The sequence below is a fragment of the Artemia franciscana genome, chromosome 1 (assembly GCF_032884065.1).
Source record: "Artemia franciscana chromosome 1, ASM3288406v1, whole genome shotgun sequence".
In the NCBI taxonomy this organism is placed as follows: Eukaryota; Metazoa; Arthropoda; class Branchiopoda; order Anostraca; family Artemiidae; genus Artemia; species Artemia franciscana.
In genome coordinates, this window is record NC_088863.1 from 17,199,468 (window position 1) to 17,218,530 (window position 19,063).

Sequence of the window (19,063 nt, forward strand, 5' to 3'; positions counted from 1 at the left end):
CTTATTCTTATGACATAGTATTACAGTATTACAGTTTTGTTTAAACATTAGCTTCATTTATTTTGTTCACAAATTGGTACTCATTAAGATAATTAAGCCATAAACTTTAAATGTACTAAACATTACAAGGTGTAATTTAAGCTTAGCACAAGCGACATAATACTTTACATGGAAGATAAGAAAAAATAATGTCAATTACATTTATTTGTGCACACAAAACCCAAGATTGCAATTTATTGTTAGTAATTTGAACCTTTGCAATTAGTATTGAAAATGATTTACCAAATAGTAAATAAATGGTAAATGTAGTATTGAATTATGTTATTAATCATGTTTAAATTAATTGCATTTGATAATTTAATAATAGTTTATTTTAATCACATAATATCAATTATCTTTAGTGAACACTTAGTAAATGGTGATTGTATTCCATCATAATGAGTTTCTTAGGCTCGTATATCTGTAACTTGTTTCGACTGGAGTGCCCTGTGAAAACTAAAGTGAATTAGATAGTCCGCTTGATGTCGTAAGAAAAGAAGGACCCGCCCAATAGAGTAATACAATCTTGATCAACGCCAAATCTGGGAATTCACAGATTCAGGGATCCTTTTAATGTCACTCTTGTTTTCCATTTCGTCATCTATTTAGGCTAATTACTTTGTAAAGAGTTTGGGAGGGGGCTCATTATAATGTGTATATTCAGAGCAGTTACTATTTTTAAGAATCAAAAGAGATTGCAGCAAAATAAAGTTCAAATAAGGAAGTTTACTGTATCGGTGGTCCTGGCTTTCCAATTATCTTTCCTGTCGCGTCATCGATCTCAGTAATTTACTATATAAGACGTTTGGGGGGGGATGAAGAGGGTCATCCTACTGTAGGTTTTAGATATAGTTGTTGTTTTGAGAAATAAATGATTTTGCAGCAAAAAAAGCACAAATTACTTAATCTCGCCAAAAAGTGACAGATTGTGTTTAAATGTACCAAAGTGGTACCAAAAAAGGTAAATATGATATGGCCAGTTAACTGGCAGTACGTAGTGCCATACTGTATGGTTCACCTTTCTTAAAAAATTATCAAAGTCAATTGAAATCTAAAAATAAAAGCCGCAACTCATTTAAGAATTACTTCATAACTAACAAGACTAAATCAAACAGTTTGTGGTAACGAGCTGTAAGTAGGGAGCGACACGGCTCCATAGTAACCGAAACTTCAAAAAACATAGTTTTAATAACAATCAATAAATAAATAAAATCATTTTTATTCTGATTCAAAAAAATATAAAGTGCATTAACATTAAATTTACCAATTGAAAGCTACGAGTCTGAAAAAAATTGCCTATTTTTCACACAGGGGTAAAACACCTCCAAAATATCATACTAATATTAATAAAAAGTCGTAACATCAGATTTAGCACATGTGATAACCCTGCTGAAGATGTTTCAAGCTCCTACATACACAAGTGTGGAATTTTGTATATTTGCAAGAAGAAAGATCTTGAACGTGTGTTTTTTTTGTTTCTTCCAGGTGTGATTGTACCAAACCAGTGATTCTAGGAGATCGGGAGAGGGCTCATTTTGATTGTAAAGTAATATCTCTAGTGCCCTTTGTAAGTGACCAAAAGATTGGAGGGAATCTAGCACCCCCTCACGGTCTTATTTTCCCCAAGGTCGACTGATAAAAATTTCGAGATAGCTATTTTGTTCAGCATAGTTGAAAGGTCCATACAATATGCCTTTGGGGATAACCTAACCCCCCAAAGCTCCTGGCAAAAGGGCTATGAAATTTACCCATTGTTCAAGTAGAGTAGGCTTCTTTTTATCAGGAAGCATACTGATATTTCTTGAGGGGGATTTTCTGCTTGGGGAAGGGGTTCTAAGGTGATAATTTTTCGTGGGGAGGGAGGTTTCTGGGGGTGAGATTTCCAGGGAAAATGTTACACTGGTGGAACTTCCCAGAATTCCCATACGGAATTATTTTTATTTGTCATAATTTGACTTTGCCGACTAAATTTAACATGTGGTGATGTTCCGGGGAAAATTTTCGTCCGGGTTAGAAATGTCTGAAGGATTCTGTGACGAGAGGGAGAATTTCCGCGGGAGAATTTGTCCATGCGGAAACTTTCTGCAGGAGAAATTTTCTATCATTTGTGGGAGAATTTCTGGGAAATATTTTCCATGGAGAGGAAATTCCGACAAGATTTGAAAGACGATCATAAATTGAAGTCTTTTTCAAATGATAGTATGCTAAAGAGAATTTTAAGGCGGGATTGTACCCAAACATTTTTCCCGGTGGATTTTCAGCGAGCATGGCTGGGGGAAATTTTCGGGTTGGGGGTATTTTACGTGGAAGCATCTTTACTTTCAGACCCTTTGTGTGGGGGATGGAAACTTTTCATGTGGGGGAGCTGGATTTTTTAACCATTATTTCAAAAACAATCAAAATTAAATAAAAAGTTTTGAAGGGGTTTTCCCCCCTTCCCCCAATGCCTAGCTCTTTGAGCTAAAGTTTAACTTTTTGTCCCCATTTTCTAAAACCGATTCCTGAAACACAAGGGCTATTAAATTAGAATAAGAAGCTTTTTTTAAAGTTCTAAACTCCTTTAGCGTGAAGAGCGAGGAATTGAGAAGGGGGCAGTCCCCCCTCATATACGAAATAATTTCTGCTCTTCATAAGTTTCAATGTTGCTCCTTACTTTCAGTTAATCTTTTTTTATTTAATTTTTAAAAGAGTTAAGGCAGATAGCTTCATTAAAGTAAATTACATATAACAAAAGTTTTTGTTTAAATGAGAGTAAGGAGCGACATTCAAACTTAAAATGAACAGAAAGTAGCCGTATATAAAAGGGGCTTTTCCCTCCTCAACGTATCACTCTTTACGCTAAAGTTTGACTCTTTGTCACAACTCCACTTTTTAAAAATAAAAACTCTAGGGTAATGAGCGAGGCGTTGAGGAGGGGAAAGCCCCTTTCATATACGGAATAATTTCATTTTAAGTTTTAATGTCGCTCCTTACTTTCAATTATTTTGTTTTTATTTAACTTTCGGACGCTTTTCAACTAATGCAGGTTTGAATTTTGCTCACCGAACATGAAAAATTAAAACAAAATTTTTACATTAATTTTGGCAGATTTTTTTTGTATATAAAGGTTGTGACCTCCTCAATACCTTGCTCTTTACGCTAAAGCTATTAGTACTTTTATAAAAACTTCCAATTCTAATTAAACGGCCCCCGTGTTTCAGTAGACGCTCTTAAAAAAATGGGACAAACAGTCAAGCTGTAGCGCAAAGAGTACGGTATTAAGACAGGGGGGGGGGAAACCCTTCATAAATGGAGTAATTTCTGTTCGTTTTTCAAATAATGCCGGCCAATCTGGCTCACCCTCTGTGAAATATACCCCTCCCTCTTACGGGAAACTCCCCCATGGAAATTCCATCCAACGTGAAGTGCACCCCACCCGTCAAATTCCCTCCAGACAGTCCCATACTCGCTGAGAATCCCCCTCCCTGTAAAATTGCTTGTGGACTATTCAGCCTGAACAATTCTCCTTAGCATTCTTTCATTTGAATAAGACTTTAATCTCTAATCGGTTTCGCAATCGCTCCAGAAATGCCCCTTCCGTGGAAATTCTTTCCTTGGAAATCAAAACAAACAGAAAAAAGCCCCTGGATAATTCCCCCAGAACATCTCCACGTGAAAATTTTGGCACAGAGAATGTAAGACAATCAGAAAGGATTTCGCATGGTAATTCTGTCAAATCCCCCTAGTGTAACATTTCCCCTGGAATATTCACCCCCAAAAATTTCCCACCCCAAGGAAGATTATCCCTATAGGAATCCACTAAAGCGCAACCACCCCCTTAAAAATATCTGTATACTTATCAATAACAAATACTATATGTAAACAATGGGTGAATTTCATATATTACAGGCCTCATCCCACGAACTGTTGGGAGGGGGGGTCATTTTACCCCTAAGGACATAATTATTTGATGTTTCAACTATACTGAGCAAAATGGCCATATCAAAATTCTGATCAGATAATTTTGGAGAAAAATTGGGCGTTGGAGGGGGCCCAGTTTCCCTCCAATCTTTTTGGTCACATCAAAAGGGCACTATAATTTTTTAGTTCTGGTTGAACACACACTATTCTGATCTTTTAGGACGATTTTTTTATACATCACCCCTGAAAAAGACGACAAACAAACAAAAAAACAAATAAATACGCATCCGTGATGTATCTTCTGGCAAAAAGAGCTCCGTGAAGTTCCACATTTTTGAAGATAGGAGCTTGAAACTTCTTTAACAGGGTTTTCTGCTATGCTGAATCTGATGGTGTGATTTTCGTTAAGATTATTTCAAATTTCGGGGGTGTTTCCCCTATTTCAAAAATCAAACAAATTTTCTCAGGTTTGTAACTTTTGATAGGTAACTAAACTTGATAAATCTTCTATATTTGGAATCCGCATAATAAGCTGATTCTTTTAATGTATCTATTGATACTAAAATTTCGTTTTTTAGAGCTTCGGTTACTATTGAGCCGAGTCGCTCCTTACTACCACGAACTGTTTGATTCATTTCCAAAAGCAACGGTTTCTCATGGTATATTTTTTGGGCTCAGGGAAGGAAGGTAGTCAGTAAGTCTTGAAATGTCAACAGGAAAGGGATGTCTCATTGAAAAAAAGAAGTAAAATCTAAAGCTAATAGTAATATGTTCTGATAACTATGCGTGTAACTTAATACCTGTTTAACTGAACCCTTTTTCAATTTAACCAATTTAGCTGGACCCTTGTTCAACTGTACTCCTATTTATCCCTACCACTGTTTAACTCAACCTCGATTTAATTCAACCAAGTCTTGTGCAGCTCAATTCCTGTGCAATTAAACTCTCATTTAGCTCAACCCCACTTAACCCAAACTCCATGCAAATCAGTCCCTTTTTAGCTCAACAAACAGATTTACATTTCTTAGGTAATATAAAGTCAAACTAAATATGGTTGTTTTTAACAGGGGTAGGGTCAAAAAGGCCCAGGTTGGAGAAGGGTTGGTTTGCATGAGGGCTGAGTAACAGAAGGGCTGGATAAGCACGGATACTGATTTAATTGGGTATTGAGTTGCATAAGGGTTGAATTTCGGGATTTGAGTTTAGTGGGGATGAGTTAAACGGTGGTTGAGCTGGGTGAGGGTTGAGTTACATGGGTGTTAAGTTGAATTGGAATGATTTGAATGGGGATTGAGTAGTACGGGGGTTGTTTTAAGCGGTGGTTGAGCTACACGAGGGTTTAATGAAATTCGTTACGTTACACGGGGTTGAGCTAAACAAGGGTTTAGTTGCTCATGAACCATTTTGATTAAATTCGGTAGGAGCCTTTAGTCATTATTTTTAGTTTCTGAATCCCACCTCCTTACCTTTTATTGTTTCAAACCTCTTTCTAAACGCGACAAATACAATTATCACTGTACCACGTCTATAATAAAAAGAAAATAACTCAAAAAGCCCTATCATATCGTATGAGTTTTGAGTTTGAGCAAGTTTGAGCAGAAATAATTTTGAATTACCTAACAAATTTAAATTAGCGCTTTTTATTACCATTATTCACATGCAACATAGAAGCCATATTGGCTACCTTAGAAGTCATATTGCAATAGCAATTACCCAAACTCGCTGTTTCTTTAGAAAGTTTAAACTTTACCAGTAGTATTGTTTTTTTTCTAGATGACAGTCGTTGGTTTAATGATTTCAAATAGTTTACAGTTATAAACACGATGTAAGGAGGTACTCAGTCCTATAGTAGTCGAAACTCTAGTTTTTTTTTGTTTTATATAAATTATTATATTAAAAGAGTATACTTTTGATGCTAATTTCAAATATATTGAGTATATAAAGTTCAAAGTTACCCATCAAGAGGTGGAAGCCTGATAAAATTGGCCTGATTTTCAAAAAAAGGAGAAACATTCCCAAAAAGGAGAGTGGCCTTGATGCAATTTTACTATTTCATTGAGCATTGAGCATATAAAGAACCAGATGAAGATTTCAAGCTCCTATCTATATAAATGTGGAAATTTGCATTTCTTCCCAGAAGAAATGTCGCGAATAAGTGTTTCTTTCTTTATTTGTTTTCCAGGAGCAATCGTAACGAACCAATGATTCTAGAAAATTGAGAGAGGGCTCAGTTAAAAGGAAATTAAAAATTATAGTGTCATTTTTACGTGGCCGTAAAATTGTGAAATGGGAAAGTCGCAGTGGAAAAGAAGATTCCCTTGATATTTCATTAAATTATGTACTGAGATGCATAATTATGCAATAACTGTTATGAAGGTTGGCGTGAGTCATTGTGTGGGCGGGGGGCACACCAGACGCCTCAAACGATACATTTTAATGCAAAAACTTTCAGCCTCTCCAGGTGCTTTCAGATGAATATAGAAAAGACTCTAAGGGGAGGAGGTGAAGGTAGGAATTAATCTCTAAACACCCTTTATTTGAAAGCCTGAACTAGGGTGCAGTGTGGTGAAAGCTCTCTTCTTAATGCTTTCTTTTTGTATGTTACAAAAGAAATTTTTTTTCTTTTGTAGCATACAATATGTTATTTCTATTCTTATCGGCACAAAGATAGAGTGGTGAAAGAGGGGGTGGTGGTCAATAGATGGGCAGAGTCAGGAAATTTAACATTTGGGGGAGACAAGTGACACCAAAAACTTTTTTTGTCGACACTCATATAGAAATATTGGGGTTTATGTTTTTTTTTTTTTTTTTTTTTTTTTTTATGAGACAGTAGGTGGTAACGAAATGTAATTAAGGAGCGACTTGTTCTAATGGTGACCAAAAGTAAAGAAAAAAGATTTTGAAAGAATGTAGACACTTTATCAATTGTATTTCTTATGATTATTCTAAATGTAAAAAAATCGTTAAATTTAAAGTCACCCAATTAGTCAAACAACTCGTAGCAACAAACTATAAGTAAAGGGCAGCCCCAGTCAATTGAAACAAGAATTTTAAAGTTTCGATTACAACCTATGCAACAACAAGTTTTATGATTCATACTGATTCTAAATATACAAAATGAATTGATTTTAAAGCTACTCGTTAAAAGCTACTCGTTAAAAGCTATTAGCATTTGAAAACATGCATAACGTCAAAAACAGGCAACACACTCCCCCAAAATGGGGTGTCATCTTTATTGAACCTTCGCAATGAAATTCAACATGAACGAGAGACCTTAAAAAAAATATGTGCAAAATATGAATTTTTTGTCTTATGAAGTGCATTAATACACGGGAATGGAAATTAAACTTTAATTTAAAGAATCAGGTTTGGGGGTAGCCCTCCATGCAAACCCTGGAAAACGAGTAAAACCCAGTTCAATAGGATATACCCTTACATATAGGTGGCACCAAGTCGCAGGGAGGGAGAGGGCAGTCCTCCCTCTATTTTAGGTTTTAAAAATCGCCCTTGTTTTGGTATTTTCATTGAAAACACAAACCGCCCTATTCTCGACTTTCCAAAAATATTTTGTTGTTTCTTCATTTAAAAAATAAAAAAATCTTAGCTAAGTGAATTACCACCTATGCTTACATGATTTTTCAACACCAAGGAAAAGCAGTAAAATATTAGCACAATATTAACTGAATACCAAACAGAACACAAAAATATATAGGACTTAAGGCCATATACAGGAATGTGGCCCCATAATTTTTTTTTCTGGGTGGGGTGTTGACCCCCTCCACAAAAATTCCCGACTTGTAATACAGTAAAAAATTATAAGCAAGCTTTCTCAAACGAAAGTAAAAGGTGATATTAAAACTAAAAACGATTTAGATTATTCCAAATATAAGGGAAGCTGCCCCCTCTGTATTATGTGTTTCATTTCTTTTCTGGAAGGCTTTTGTGCTTCATAAATTCTACTTTTATCGTATCCTAAGATTTTTTATTCGAGATTTACTATATTTTTTATTTGATTTTGGAAATACTGGCTGCAATCTTTGGTTTTAAAAATAAAACATTAGAAATGTATGGAAAAATAAATAGTTAGGAATAAGATAGAAAATACAAATATTAATGATGAATAAAAAGCACTGCCGTCCAGGTTTCTTCCATAGGCTCAAATTTATGCTACTGTAGAGTCTTTTCTTTTTATACTCTCTTTTCATTTTTGTCGTTCTTATACAGCAAGCTTCAATGAACTAAATCCAAAAAGATGGATGAGCATGAATAAAAACTTTAGCCCAACACATATCTGGAATTAACTTTTGTAGCCCAACGTATATGTGAAAATAAATTTGGTTGCCCATTACTTTTTGGAACTTTATTTTACATGAATGTTTAACCCTCCGACAAGAGTTTTCTTTTCTATATACAAGAACTACTGTATAAGACTGATGGGGGAAAGGCCGTCAATAAGAAAAGTTTATTTTATATGTTGAAGCTAGATGGAGAAAAAATGTTTAGGTTTGGCCCCTGCCATGGCTTGGCCGATGTTTGCCTGACTGCTTCAGATTGACTCTTTTTTCCTGGCTGAGCTTTTACCACGGCTGGGACGGTGCTTGGTTAACAATTTTTTTTTCATCTTTGATCAGCTTCAGGTGAAGGATTTCACTTGTAGGTGGAACCCTTTCAAAAATGAGAAAATACTGTATAGAGGATTTGAAGCAACTTGGAAAAAAAAAATTCAGGCTGATATCTGCACCACCAAGTACTTTGCTCTATTGACCAAAGAAACAAAAACAATTACTGTCAATGTTCGTCCACATTTGAACAAGAATAGCATTAAGACGGCAAGAAGTGCGTTCAAGTGGGTGCAAAACAAGAGAAATAACTTGCAATCACAAGGTTCACTTTGGCCCCAAAATCTGCTTAATTTTTAACCTTTAACACTTTAATTGCACTTTAATTCGATCACTATATAAATTTATAACTGTTGCGACTTATGTCTTATATAGCTGCTATCTTATAAGTTTGCATAGCTAACGTAGAAGTTTTACAATACCTTTTATGAAAGACATGAATCAATGTTAATATGCACGTGGGATTAATATCCCCCATCTATATATTGTTTGCATGTTTTATATGTAGGCTTCAATAGCCAATGAAAACAGTGTAGAATGATATTTATCAAAAGTTTTTAAAAACAATTAAGTATGGACACAGTTGATCAATAGTCTTACGTGTTAAAAAGTAATAGTAAAGAGCCTATCTGCATCATTCCTTTTCTTCTTTACATTTTTCAGCTTCTATTGAAGATTACCTTCTCCTTCCTTGAAGTTCCGCTTTATACATAGTCCTTCGTTTACATTCTCCTGTTAATTACCAGGAATCTTTATATAACCTTGTTTCATATTGCAGTTTAAGATCTGGATGTGGTTTCAGTTGTCTGAAGAGAGCCAGGCTATTTTGAGCAGTAGTAGGGAAAGTAAATTGCCACCAAATAGATGGAACCATGCAACAGCAGTTTTGAAAAACTCAATATACCTCTTTGGGGGAAGAAATTCGGAAAGAATATTTGCCGACCTTTGGAAATTGAGCTTAGGTATATATTGAAACTATTTACTTAAAATAAATTGACTCGAAACAAATTTTTACCACTTGATATTATCTGCTTAACTATTTTCATAAGTATTTTACTGAAATGAAAGATCTGAATTGTTTGTTTCGACAATTTTTGGCTATAATTAATTCGAATACATTTACGTAAAGGCAAAAGACTTAGTAAGACCCACTGAATGATTTGCCTGTTCATTTTTATAGCTACTGCCAGTGGGGTAGGCTGCCCACCCCCAATATCCAGCTTACTTTGAAAACATGGATTGAGCATTACAATATGAAACTAGGTCGTTCACAATACATTGTATGATGGTTTTGCCTTCGCTTTGCTATTTTTATTAGCATTTTGCTCAACCTTGAAATGAGAGCTTTTCTCAGTATAATTTGTTTTATTATTATTAACAACCCGAGGTAAAAATCATGTAGGTACACGAATAAGAAATTAATTACTAAGTGACTTCGATCGTTTATTTTTTTGCTACCGCTGATTGACGTGAGACCGTAGTGCATGTTTTCTCATGTTCATTTCGTGTTCCAAGTAATGTCTACCTATAGATTTCCTTCTCCATGCTAGTGTAATAAACCAAGCATTGTACTAGTCATTAAATTTTCAAATTTTATTTTTGGCACTTTTTTAATAGAACCGTAAAAGGTGTGATTCTTCCGGTTATTAATTTTCAACTTTTCAATGGGAAGGGGGCTCATTGGAAAAATAATTACCATCTATATGATGATTTCCTGGTAAGATGCTAGAAAATTTTTGGATTCTCATCAAAAAGATATTTATGTCTGATGTTTTAATATCTTCTTAAGTTCTTATAAAACATATTTTGTTATATTTTTTTTATCTGAGATGAATTTATTGGAAACGGGGATCGGCGTTTACCCCCCCCCTCCTTGGAAAATAATGCCTTTGGAAAATGAGGGGGGAGGAAGAAACGGGGTGGTCTCGGGTTTTATACATCGTAAACTTGAGTGAGTGGTGTATAATACACAAGTACTGGAATTTTTCGTTGAGAGAGAGACGGATTTCCCGGTATTATTTAAAAATGATCAGAAATTAAATTAAATTTTTCTTTTCAACTGAAAATACTTTGTTTTCAGTAAAGTGAAAACAATGTTCTAGTCTTAAGGAGGTGTGGGGGGCTGTCAGCCCTACACATGTTAATTTTTGCTTGTTTTTGAGTTTGAATCGGTTATTTATTGTAAATTCTGTTCGTTTTAGGTTGAATTCGTTTATTGATGGTGATTTGTGATAGTTTTACGCTTGGAAAATTATTTGAATTTATTTCTACTCAGTTTTGGATTAAGATGCTCTTTACTATTCTTTGATAAAGTTGTTTTGTAAAAAAGTTTTTAAAATTAATTTCTGTTCATTTTTATTGGCATAATCTAATTCATAGAAAACAAATATTTTATGTATTAGACTCCATATATTTAAAAAAAATTGTTTTTTTTCTTTTAGACTCCATTGTTTCTACTTTGAAAATTATTTGACTTTATTCCTGCTCATTTTCGGTTTAGTGTGGCTTTTTAATTTCCTTTAAAAAACTTGTTCCGTATGTTTCCCATTAACAAATACTATCTGTAAGTAATTAAATTTAAAAAAGCAACAAGTTTTCCAACTGAAAGAAAGGAGCAGCCTCAAACCTCAAAAAGAACAGAAATTATTACGTATATGGAAGTGCTTGCCTCCTCCTCAATACCTCTCTCTTTAAGCTAAAGCTGTTGCTTTTTTATAGAATTTTAGAACAACGCTTATTATGCTAATTACACGGCCATTGTGTTTCAGAAATCGTTCTTAAAGAATTAGAACAATAAGTCAAAACTTTAGCGTAAAGAACAAAGTCTTGTGGAAGGGACGACTCCTTTCATACATGTAATAATTTCTGTTCGCTTTAAGTTTGGTCTTGCTCCTTACTTTCAGTTGAAAAAACTTGGTTTTTCAAAGCTTTCTCTTTTCTCAGGGAGGGGGAGGGATATTTTCCAGTGGGGGTTATCTTCTGGGAGTATTTTCCGCGGGGGGTATTTTCTGGGAGGGATTTCTCCAGGGGATATTTTTGCAGGGGCTATTTTCCGGGGGTGTATTTTCTCGGGATATTTTCTATGGTGGGGGTTTTCCACGGGGGATATTTTCAAGGGGTATTTTCTGCGGGGGCTACTTTTCGGTGGGGGGTAGACGCCGAGAACCGTAGGAAACACTTTAGAATCAGAAACTCTTATGCTGTGTTTTATTGAGTGTCATCCTTTTGATCCTACCCCTTTTAGAAGTAACGCTATAGCGTTGCCTATAGTAAAGGCCATACGGCTCCTATGTTTTATTATTTTATATCCATTTATTTTTCCCAGAGTCACTTCACATGGAAGGGGTCATCGTATAAACTTCGGAAAAGGCTCATTCGATATGAAATCGGTACTTATAGTTCCATTTTTAAGAGCCAATAGTGATCGGAGGGCAATTAGTGATCGGAGATAAAAATTTCGAGATAGCCACCTTGTTCAAAATAGTCCAAAGATCATATAAAAAAACTCAAGTGTCGGCAAAACCCCCAGGGCCTGGGGGCAGGCGTTTTAAGTTATATCCTGGGGACGTATATGGTACTTATGAAAGATATGCTCGTATAGACTTCAGAAAGGGCTCATTTGATTGGAAATTGAATGTTCTAGGCCACTTTTTAAGAGTCAAAAGAGATGCGAGAGCAACTAGCCCATTCCCCACCCTTTTCCCCATACCCATCCGAACATTTTTTGAGATAGCCAATTTGTTAAAAATAGTTCAAAGGTTAGATAAGAAAAGTAATGTGTCGAACAAATCCCTCAGGGTTAAGGGGTGGGCGTTGTAACTTATTCTCTGGGGCATAAATGGTTCTTATGGAAGGGATGCTCGTAAAAACTTTGAAGAAGGCTAATTTGGTTGGAAATTGAAAGTTCTAGTTCTATTTTGACAGTCAAAAGAGATTGGAGGGTAACTAGCCTCCCCCACGCCCCTCTTTCTCCAAATGCTTCCGGTAAAATTTTCAGAGAGCCATTTTATTAAAAATAGTTCAAAGGTCAGATAAAATAAACTCAGGTATCAACACGACACCCATGGGCCCGGGGGCAGGCGTGGTAAGTTATGCCATGGGGTCATATTTGATTCTTATGAAAGGGACTCACCTATAAACTTCAGAGAGGGCTCATTTGATTGTATATTAAAAGTTCTAATTCACTTTTTAAGAGTCAAAGGTCATCCGAGGGCAACTAGCCCCCCCCACACCTTCTCCTTCCATACCCATTCGATAAAATTTTGAGATGGCCATTTTGATAAAAATTGTTCAAAAGTCAAATAAGAAAAACTCCGGTGTCGATACAACACCCCGGGACCCGGGGGCAGGCGTTCTATGTTGTGCTCTGGGAGCATCTATGGTTCTTATGGAAGGGATGTTCGTATAAACTTCATAGAGAGCTCATTTGATTTGAAGCTAAAAGTTCTAATTAACTTTTTAAGAGTCAACAGAGATTAGAGAGCAATTTCCCCTCCCCTCCCCCAACGCAGTTTTTTCCGCAAACCAATCGGACGCAAAATTTGAGATAGCCATTTTTTAAAAATGGTTCAAAAATCAGATAACAAAAACTCCGGTGTCAACATAACCCCCCAGGGCCTCGGGTGCATGCTTTGTAAGTTATGTCCTGGGGGCGTGTATGGTACTTATGAAAGCAATACTCGTATAAACTTCAGAGAGGGCTCATTTGATTCGAAATTAAATATTCTGGGCCACTTTCCAAGAGTCAAAAGAGATCTGAGGGTAACCAGCCCATATTGTCCATGCCCTATTTTCCGCAAACCCATCCGATACGAGCTTTGAAATAATCATTTTTTTTACATATAGTTCAAAGATATAGTTCATAACAAGACTCTGGGGTCGAAACAATCCCTCAGGGTCCAGGGGCAGGCATTGTAATTTATGTCCTAAGGGCATCTTGCCCCCCGGAGGGCAACTAGCCCCCCCTCCCCGACGCAATTTTTTCCCCAAACCAATCCGACACAAAATCTGAGATAGCCATTTTTTTAAAAAATAGTTCAAAAATTAGATACATATATCCGGTGTCGACACAGCCCCCCAGTTACCAGGGCCCGGAGGGGGGAAAGCGTTGTAAGTCGTGTCCTGGGGGCTTATAAGGCACTTATGGAAGGGATACTCGTATAAAATTCAGAGAAGCCTCATTTGATTGGAAGTTGAAAGTTCTAGTTCAAATTGTAAAAGTCAAAAGAGATCCGAGGGCAACTAGCATCCCTCCCACACTCTTTTTTCCCCAAACCCATCTGAATTTTTTTTCGAGATAGCCAATTTGTTAAAAATAGTTCAAAGGTTAGATAAGAAAAACTTCTTTGTCGAACCAAACCCCGGAGCCGGGGGGCAGGCGTTTTTAGTTATGCAATTGGGCCATATATTGTTCTTATGGAATGGACACTCGCATAAACTTCAGAGAGGGCTTATTTGATTGGAAATTGAAACTAGTTCACTTTCTAAGAGTCAAAAGAAATCGGAGGGCAATTAGCCTCCCCCCCTCAACGCCCTATTTTCGTCAAACCCATCCGGTAAGAACTTTGAGATAGCCATTGTTTAAAAATATATCAAAGATCATAGAACAAAAACTCCAAAGTCCACACGATCCCTCAGGTTCCGGAGGCGGCCGTTGTAATTTATGCCCATTGAGGCATACATGGTTGTAATGGAAGGGATGCTCATATAGGAACATCTCCGGTTCGATACAACACCACAGGGCCTGGGGCATATATGGTTTTTATGGAAGGGATGGTCGTAAAAACTTCAGAGAGGGCTCATTTGAATGGAAACTGATTATTCTAGTTCACTTTTAAGATGCAAAAGAGATCGGAGTGCAGCTAGCCCCAGCCCCCCCACGCTCTTTTCCCCCTCACCCATCCGATACAAATTTTGAGATAGCCATTTTTTTAAAAATAGTTCAAAGGTCAGATATCTAAAACTCCAGTGTCGAAACAAACCACCGGGGCCCGAGAGCAGGTGTTTTAAGCTATATCCGTGGGGCATGTATGGTTCTTATGAAAGAAATGCTCGTATAAACTTCAGTAAGGGCTCATTTGATTGGAAGCTGAAACTTCTATTCGTCGTTTTAAGATTCCGAGGTTAGCAAGCCCCTCTGCACCCTATTTCCCAAAACCCTTCCCATGAAAATTTTTAGACAGCTTTTTTGTTAAATATAGTTTAAAGGTCAGATAAGAAAAATCTCCAGTGTCGACGCAGCCCCCCAAGGCCCTGGAGTGGGCGTTGTAAGTAATGCTCTGAGGGCATATATGGTTCTTATGGAAGGGATGCTCGTATGCACGTTGGAGAGAGCTCATTTGACTGGAAAATGAAAGTTCTAGTTCACGTTTTAAGAGTCAAAAGAGATCCGAGGGCTACTAGCCCCTCCCCCATTGCCCTTTTCCCCAACTCATCCGATAAAATTTTTTACATAAATTTTCTGTAAAAAATAGTTAAAAGGTCAGATAAGAAAAACTCCGGTTCGATACAATCCCCCGGAGCGTGGGGCGCTGTAAGTTATACCCTGGGGGACATTTACCGTTCTTATGAAAGGGATGGTTGTATAAGCTTCAAGGAGGGGATATTTGAATGGAAATTGAAAGTTCTAGTTCACTTCTTAAAAGTGAAAAGGGATCGGAGGGTAACTAGTACCCCTAGCTCTTTTTTCCCCAAATTAATCTGATACAATTTTAGGATAGAAATTTGTTTTAAATAGTTCAAACATCAGATACCAAAAAATCAGGGTTTAACACAACCTCCCAGAGCCCATGGGCAAGTATTTTATGTTATGCCCCGCAGGGGTATAAGGTTTTTTATGGAAGGCAAGGTCGTATAAACTTCAAAGGTGGCTCATTTTATTGGAAATCGAAACTTCTATTTCACTTTTAAGAGTCAAAAGTTATCCGATGGTGACTAGACCCCCTCGCTTTCAACCTACTTTTCCCTAAATGCATCCAATCAAAATTTTCAAATAGCCATTTTGTTCAGAATAGTTTAAATATCAAATAACAAAAACTCTGGGGCTTAAAAATTCCCCCAGAACCCGGGGGCAAGTGTTTCAAGCATTGCCTCGAGGGCATATAAGGTTATATGTAAGAGGTGGTCGTATAAACTTCAGACATGGCTCGTTTGACTGGAAATTTTAAGTTCTAGTTACCTTTTTAAGAGTCGTCAAAAGCTATCGGAGGGTATATACCCTCACGCATTTTTCCCCAAATTCATACGAAAAAACTTTGAGATAGCCATTTTATCTAACATAGTCCAAAATTCAAAATACTATAAATTAGGATTTGAAAAATTCTCTATAGCAACCGCGATAAAAATTGTAAGTTATCTAAGTTGTAAGTTATTAAACTCAAGATCAAAAAGTAACAAGACCCCCCACCCCATATTCATTTCTTTTTCCCCTAGTGCATCCTATCAAAAGTTTAAAATAACCATTTTGTTCATAATAGTCCAAAATTCAAATTACTATAGCTCAGGGGTAGAAAAATCTTCCCTTGCAACCGGGACAAGGATTGTGACTCATGTAAGCTACCCATTATTAGAATATAAGGTTCTTCGGGAGGGTTGGTCGTAATAGCTTTGGAGGGGGCTCGTTCGATCGGGAAATGAGATTTCTAGCTCTTTTTCAAGAGTCAAAAGTGATCAATGGCTAGCTAGCCCCCACTCCACTTGCTAAAAGGGCATCCGGTCTAAATTTGGAGATAGATCTTTTGTTCAAAACAGTTCAAAGGCCAAATAGCTATACTTCCTGGGCTGGCCCCCAGCCCCATGGAAATGGCTCTGAATTACGAGACTTAATATTTGTTACTTTAATACTTTGTTTACTCTGATGCTTCGATTTAGTGATTTACGTGGTAGCTTTAATTTACGATGCAAGGGCTGTAAGTAGTGCAAGTTGTTTACTGTTACTTTGATGCTTTGTTTACTTTGATGGCTTTGTTTACTTTGATACTGTTACTTTGATACTAGTTTTGATACTTTAAGGAAAGTTTGATGTTGAAAAAGAATCTTATTTTGAAATAGGGAGGTTTTTTAAAAACTTGAAGCTTTTTGCAATAAAAAAATGAATAAAAAACTAATAAAATAACTTTCCGAAAGTTTTTCTTTCCAAAAGAATTGAGGTTATGTATTTCTAATGAATGGTGTCTTCACTACAAACAAGAGTGCCGTTGTCCGTTTCTCAAATGATAAAAGTAACATTCTCTCACTTAAATAACCAATTCTCTTAATTAAAATTGTCATTCTCTTACTTAAGGGGCTACTAAGTTCTGCAACATTAGCTTAGTTTTTTTTTATTATAATAACCGGGAGAAGTGAATTCAAACAAAGCCGAGAATTGGCTTATGGATTGTTATTAGACCGTGATCGTTTTCAGGGAGTAGGGGTTATGTACTTCTACTGAATGGTGTTTTCACTACAAAAAAAGAGTATGGCTGCTGCCCCATTCTCTAACAGTAAAGCTATAATTCTACTGACAACTCTAGCAAGTCTACTGCGTATTTGGCGCTTTACTAGATGGAATTATGTTACAGATATTTTCTTATGTTCTTATTACAACATTAAAAACTACTACTGCTACTGCTACAACATTGAAAGTAAAATGAAAATTGCAGTGAAACCAGACCAGGATTTACCAATAGACCCACTAGGTCCTGCGGCTTTCACTATTCCCAAAATTTTGGGGATAACCCCAAAAATCTTGCAAAAACGGAGTGGCAATAACGCTTGGGCATAGAGGCGTAAAAGTTTTAAATCTGGCCCGGGTGAAGCCAAATCTTCAGTTGTTGAGCTTTCAGCAATTAATATCGGTATATGTGTAATATTCAGTTTAATTTATTAGTTCTTAACAAAACTGTTAGTTTATTTTAGAATAAAAAATGATATGAAATAGGAAATTTAGAAAAACTCGAGACTTTGGCAATCAAAACGAATTAAAAATTATTAAAAAAAAATTCTGAAAAAGAAATTTTTTAAAGAAAAGTAAAGGCCATACGAAATGTAAAAGTAAAGGCCAAATTCAAGGCAACCAGAAGTTACTATTAAAGAACAAATGAAACCCAAAACGAACAGAAATTAAATAAACAATCATAGAAAAAACATAAAACAGGTACTAATATAAATGAATAAATAAATCTCAAAACAAGTAAAGCATAAGTTGAAAATGCAAATCAAGCTTAAAACGAACGAAAATATTTGCTATTGAGGCATAAATGAAACCCAAAACGAACAGAAGAAAATAAACAATCATAGCAAACAAACAAACAATAGTTATTAATATAAATTGGTAAATAAATCGTAAAACAAGTGATACTTAAATTAAATATGCAAATTCAGGTTGAAATGTACAAAAATCTCTACAAAGAAGTGTTTGTGTTTTGCCTCCTTCATTCACCGTAAAAGTCTCAAGCCTACTGCCTCATTGGCAATGTACCTAGAACTAATCATATTAGAATTATTTTATTTTGTACTTATTACAATACTGAAAATAAACATAAAAAATACAATAAAATTAAATTTTAAACTTACGAGCTTTCAGCAATTAATATCATTATGCATCAAATGTTTAGTTTAATTTTATTATTTCTTTCCAAGACTATCCAAGAAAAATGCAGCTTCACTGCAAACAAGATTTTGGATACTGCCCCCTTCCTTAACTGTAAAAGTCTAAAGCCTACTACGTTATTGGTGCTTCACTGAAAACGAATAATATTTCAAATATTTTCTTTTCTATTTATTGCAGCATTGAAAATGAAAATATAATTACATTGAAACAAAATCTTGAACGGATGATCTTTCAACAATTGATATCATTATATATCAAACATTCAGTTTGATTTTATTTGTACTTTTCAAGACTGTTTAAGACTGTTTAAGACCCAAATAGTTTTCAGTAAAGCGCAAATGACGCAGTAGGTTTTAGATTTTTACAGTGAGAAGAGGAGACAAAACCCAAACTCTTCTCTGTAAAGACTTTTGTTCGTTTCAAGCTGGATTTGCATATTCAACCCAAGTTTCACAGATCTTAAGATTTATTTACTCATTTATATCAGTAACTATTGTTGGTTTGCTGTTCATTTAATTTCTGTTCGTTTTGGTTTCTTTTATGCCTCAATAACAAAATATTTTTGTCTGTTTTAAGCTTGATTTGCATATTCAACTTAAAATTTACTTGTTTTGAGATTTATTTATTCATTTATATTAGTATCTGTTGTGTGTGTTTTTTTTATGAATTTTTGTTTAGTTTCTGTTCGTTTTTGGTTTCATTTATTTTTTAATTGTAATTTCTGGTGGTTTTGAGTTTGAGTTATTGTAGGTTTCTATTTCTTCTGATCTTAAGTTTCATATGACCTTAATACTTATTAGACTAAAGGATACTGTAAATATATTATCAAGAGAAGAACTGTACGGTTTTAGGGAGGGGAGAAGCTTTACATTAAGAAGTGTATTATCAGATCTTTTAGTCTTCAGTTTTATGGATT

General features: G+C 35.6%; 1 protein-coding gene across 5 annotated transcripts in view; it reads left to right on the top strand.

Annotated features, from left to right (window-relative positions):
• Positions 1-19,063, top strand: part of LOC136026365 (rab9 effector protein with kelch motifs-like) — a 116,942-nt gene that overhangs the window by 18,697 nt on the left and 79,182 nt on the right. For all 5 annotated transcript variants that reach the window (XM_065702935.1, XM_065702928.1, XM_065702919.1 and 2 more), the window contains exon 2: positions 9,337-9,520. In XM_065702935.1, coding sequence (XP_065559007.1) covers positions 9,349-9,520 — 172 coding nt within the window. In that variant the 5' untranslated portion in view covers positions 9,337-9,348. The remainder of the gene's footprint in view (positions 1-9,336; positions 9,521-19,063) is intronic.